This window comes from Lactuca serriola, chromosome 3 (genome assembly GCF_051521515.1).
Source record: "Lactuca serriola cultivar US96UC23 chromosome 3, Lser_US96UC23_V15, whole genome shotgun sequence".
NCBI lineage: Eukaryota > Viridiplantae > Streptophyta > Magnoliopsida > Asterales > Asteraceae > Lactuca > Lactuca serriola.
Genome location: NC_136410.1, coordinates 302,819,282 through 302,822,483, shown reverse-complemented (window position 1 = coordinate 302,822,483; position 3,202 = coordinate 302,819,282). Strand labels below are relative to the sequence as shown.

Sequence of the window (3,202 nt, the reverse complement as noted above, 5' to 3'; positions counted from 1 at the left end):
AATATCAACAACATGAACTATATAAAATTTGTCGTGTATTTCCTCTAATTTTATTGGTAAATCTCAAGTTCAAGTTGACATGGAATTCCGCTTTAAAACTAGATTTAAATCTCAAGTTGAATCATGACCGAAATGCATTCCAAAATAGAGGCCTAAGTGAAAGAAAAGTTTTGGACAAAGTACAGAACAACACTCTTGAAAAAGGATGAAGAAGGTAGTTCAACTTCCTTATAATGTTAAAACCAAAAAAAAAAAAAAAAAAAAAAAAAAAATCGATAAAAGAAATTAAGACAGAAAGTGTTCTATAAATGAATCTTTGCCTTCCTGACACCAGCCTTCTATTTATAATAACTAGTGACACGTCGACAATTTGGTAGAACCCATATCACAAAATGATCTGAAAAGAGCACTAATAAGTCTTATAATATGTCATACAAGGAAAAATGGAAGAAATAGCATACCTATATATATCATGACATCCATTGAATTTATAAACGAAACCTTCCTATTTTTTTTTCCCTTAAAAAAGTAACCCTAATTCGTTAACAATATTGGTGTATAATAAAATTCAATCGATATTGTGAAATCCAGGGAGAAGAGAAGTAATGAAGCCAAAAACAATCAATTGTATCTCCTTCACAATTCCCCACCATCGATTATTGTTTCCATTATCAACTTCACCTTCTTCATTCACATCACCTTCACGGTTTTGGTTTTCATTTTCGCCTCCAACTTGTCCATCTAACAACAGAGTTTGTATCCCAAAATTAAAAAACAGTTAAAATGTAAGAAATAGCACTTCCATTTTTTCCTATTACAAAAATAGGATAAAAAGTGTTGCAGATCATTATTTTAGTAATACTATAAACTATAAAGGGCTAATAAATGCATGAATACCTGGCAAAGGAGGATTTTCATGTTCTTGCCTTGCAGCTGGAGGGATGAGATCTGCTGCCCTAACGCCCGGTCTACCTTGTTGTGGAGGTGCACCCGCCCTTTGCATTCCTTGTGAGAGCCACCGTATTAATGGTGCGAGAGCGCCCGTCTGATACCTGCCACACACACACACACATACACAAACATTTTATTATTATTATTTAAAGGAGAAATAGAAATATTAAGATAACTTACAGATAGATGAGTGAGGCAAAGAATATGAGCAAGACAAGCCTTTTCCTTGAGCCATCTTGATTGAAGAGGAAAATAACAGCTGCCAGCTTTAAAATCAGCATCAAATCAAGATGAATTGCAATTTGAAACCTCCGAACCACAACTTGTCTTTGTTGTCCTGCCCCCTGCTGTTGCTGCCCGACCTGCCCGACCTCCTCACCCCCTGTTCCACCTTCAGTAGGACTTTGTCCACTGATACAAATCAACACTTTTTTTTTAATAACTTTATACTCAATTGAAAGTACACAGCTATTTCTTTTCTTGCATTTAACAAAAAGATGAAAGGATTTTAAAAAATCCGAATGATATGAATACTTACGTAGGGATATTGTAAGTAAAAGGGATGAGAGTATTAGTTGGAATTCCAGCAACGGGTCCCATGAATGAATTTGGAAAAGTGGGAACAGCGTAGATTCCTGCTCCGTGATCCATCTGATCCTGACCCTGTTGTGGAGGAACAAGCATTGGGTACATGATTGGAAACATTGGGTGTTCCCCATTTGGTGCTGTGAACCCATAGAATGGATATGGAGGTAACTGCAAAGTTAAAATGGATTATTAACTTCCAAAATTTTCAAAACTATAAATATCAGACTTTCATTGTTTGTAAGATTCGGATCCAAGTTATCCATTTTCTTATTAGCAATAGCTACAAGATGTTGATAATGTTCCCTTTAGTCCACAAGTCTCCCCTGTTTTCTCCTATGTATTTGATTATTAGTAGAAGATACTCTCATGAAACCAGATTTCACTTCAAGATTGTGTTTTTTTGGAGATGGAGGAGGTACTGAATACAATCCCATTAGAGAAGAATGCAAAAATATAAAGTATTTGACGACAATAACCAAAATAAATATCCAAGAAAGTTTTATTTGTTAAAAATAGCATTTACAATTGCATTGAAGTTGCAATCCACAATGTCACCAAAAAAATATATAAAAATCATCCAATTTTCATTCCATGATAAGATCAGTATAATCCCAAGCAGCCAAAGCACCCAACTATTAGAATTTCAAGAAGGCCTCCTACAATTTGCAATCAATAAGATACTGATAGAACATCAAATTATACACTTCCATGTTGCACATATATATACGTCAGATATAAGAATTACTCCCTATGTTTAGCTCCAGAAGTTTATACAAAAATCAAATACTTCGAAACAATTTGGGAACTATAATGAAGTTTGTTACAAGTGCTACGAATAAGAAACTGTTGGTGTCAAATTTATAAAAACATTCTACATCAAATCTACGCCTGCTAAGTCAGAGTTATCTCGTTTTGAACGCAAGGAGAATTGCATATGGTTCTTGGCAAAATTTGACATCAATTTGGTCTTTAGGGTTTTGAACGAATTACCAAAAGTGATATTTTACATTTTAACTCAAACTAGTTTAACAACTCAGCTACAGATCAACGTCGTCATCTCGCCACAAACACACAAAAATTAAAACCAATCAAACGATCGGGAAAATGTAACAAAAAAACCCCTAAAATTGATCTTGATTGAAGCTCGCAATGTCAAATCACATATTTGAAATCAATAGAGGTTCCAAACCTGCTTAGGATCGGATTGAGAAGAATTAGAAGACGGATTGAGATGTTTCTCGGATCCTGATGCTGTTGTTATTGTCGGAGTTTCGGTTTCTTCGGCCATTTTTGTTTAGAACTTTGTTAGGAACGCAAGTGTCTCGGCGAGCTGCTCCGTACGAAGGTGGGGAGATCGGTAAAAGTCATCGATTCTTCTATTTGCGTGGTGAAACCAATAACATCATGCCATGTGTGCAATATGTATTATTAGATTATTAATTAAAGGGAAATTCATTAAACTAACCATTGTAAACAAAATATTTTAAACAAAAATATCTAACCATTTTTTACCTTATCAAAAATGATCACTTACTTTCGAATACCCCATTCTCGAGTACTAATCGAGTACTAATGAATATTTCGGAGTTGGTGGTGGTTAACCCTAGTCTTGTTCGGAATCTAACATTCTCATACATTTTGGATTGGAAAAGTGCATTCTGTA

At 34.7% G+C, this 3,202-nt stretch overlaps 1 protein-coding gene across 1 annotated transcript; it reads right to left on the bottom strand.

Annotated features, from left to right (window-relative positions):
• Positions 1 to 393: 393 nt before the first annotated feature.
• LOC145094122 (uncharacterized) lies at positions 394 to 2,907 on the bottom strand. Its single transcript, XM_079032406.1, has 5 exons — positions 2,729 to 2,907; positions 1,490 to 1,707; positions 1,132 to 1,362; positions 898 to 1,052; positions 394 to 741 (listed from the first exon to the last, which is right to left on the bottom strand). Exons 1-5 carry the CDS (start codon positions 2,825 to 2,827, stop codon positions 569 to 571), a joined length of 876 nt encoding a protein of 291 aa, XP_078888532.1. The 5' UTR covers positions 2,828 to 2,907; the 3' UTR covers positions 394 to 568.
• Positions 2,908 to 3,202: the final 295 nt, after the last annotated feature.

Coding starts and splice junctions, on each gene's coding strand:
- LOC145094122 (XM_079032406.1), bottom strand. CDS start 2,827: ATGGCCGAAGAAACCGAAACTCCGACAATAACAACAGCATCAGGATCC. Junction 1,363..1,489: donor TTTACTTACAATATCCCTAC/GTAAGTATTCAT, acceptor GATTTGTATCAG/TGGACAAAGTCCTACTGAAG. Junction 742..897: donor TGAAAATCCTCCTTTGCCAG/GTATTCATGCAT, acceptor CTCTGTTGTTAG/ATGGACAAGTTGGAGGCGAA.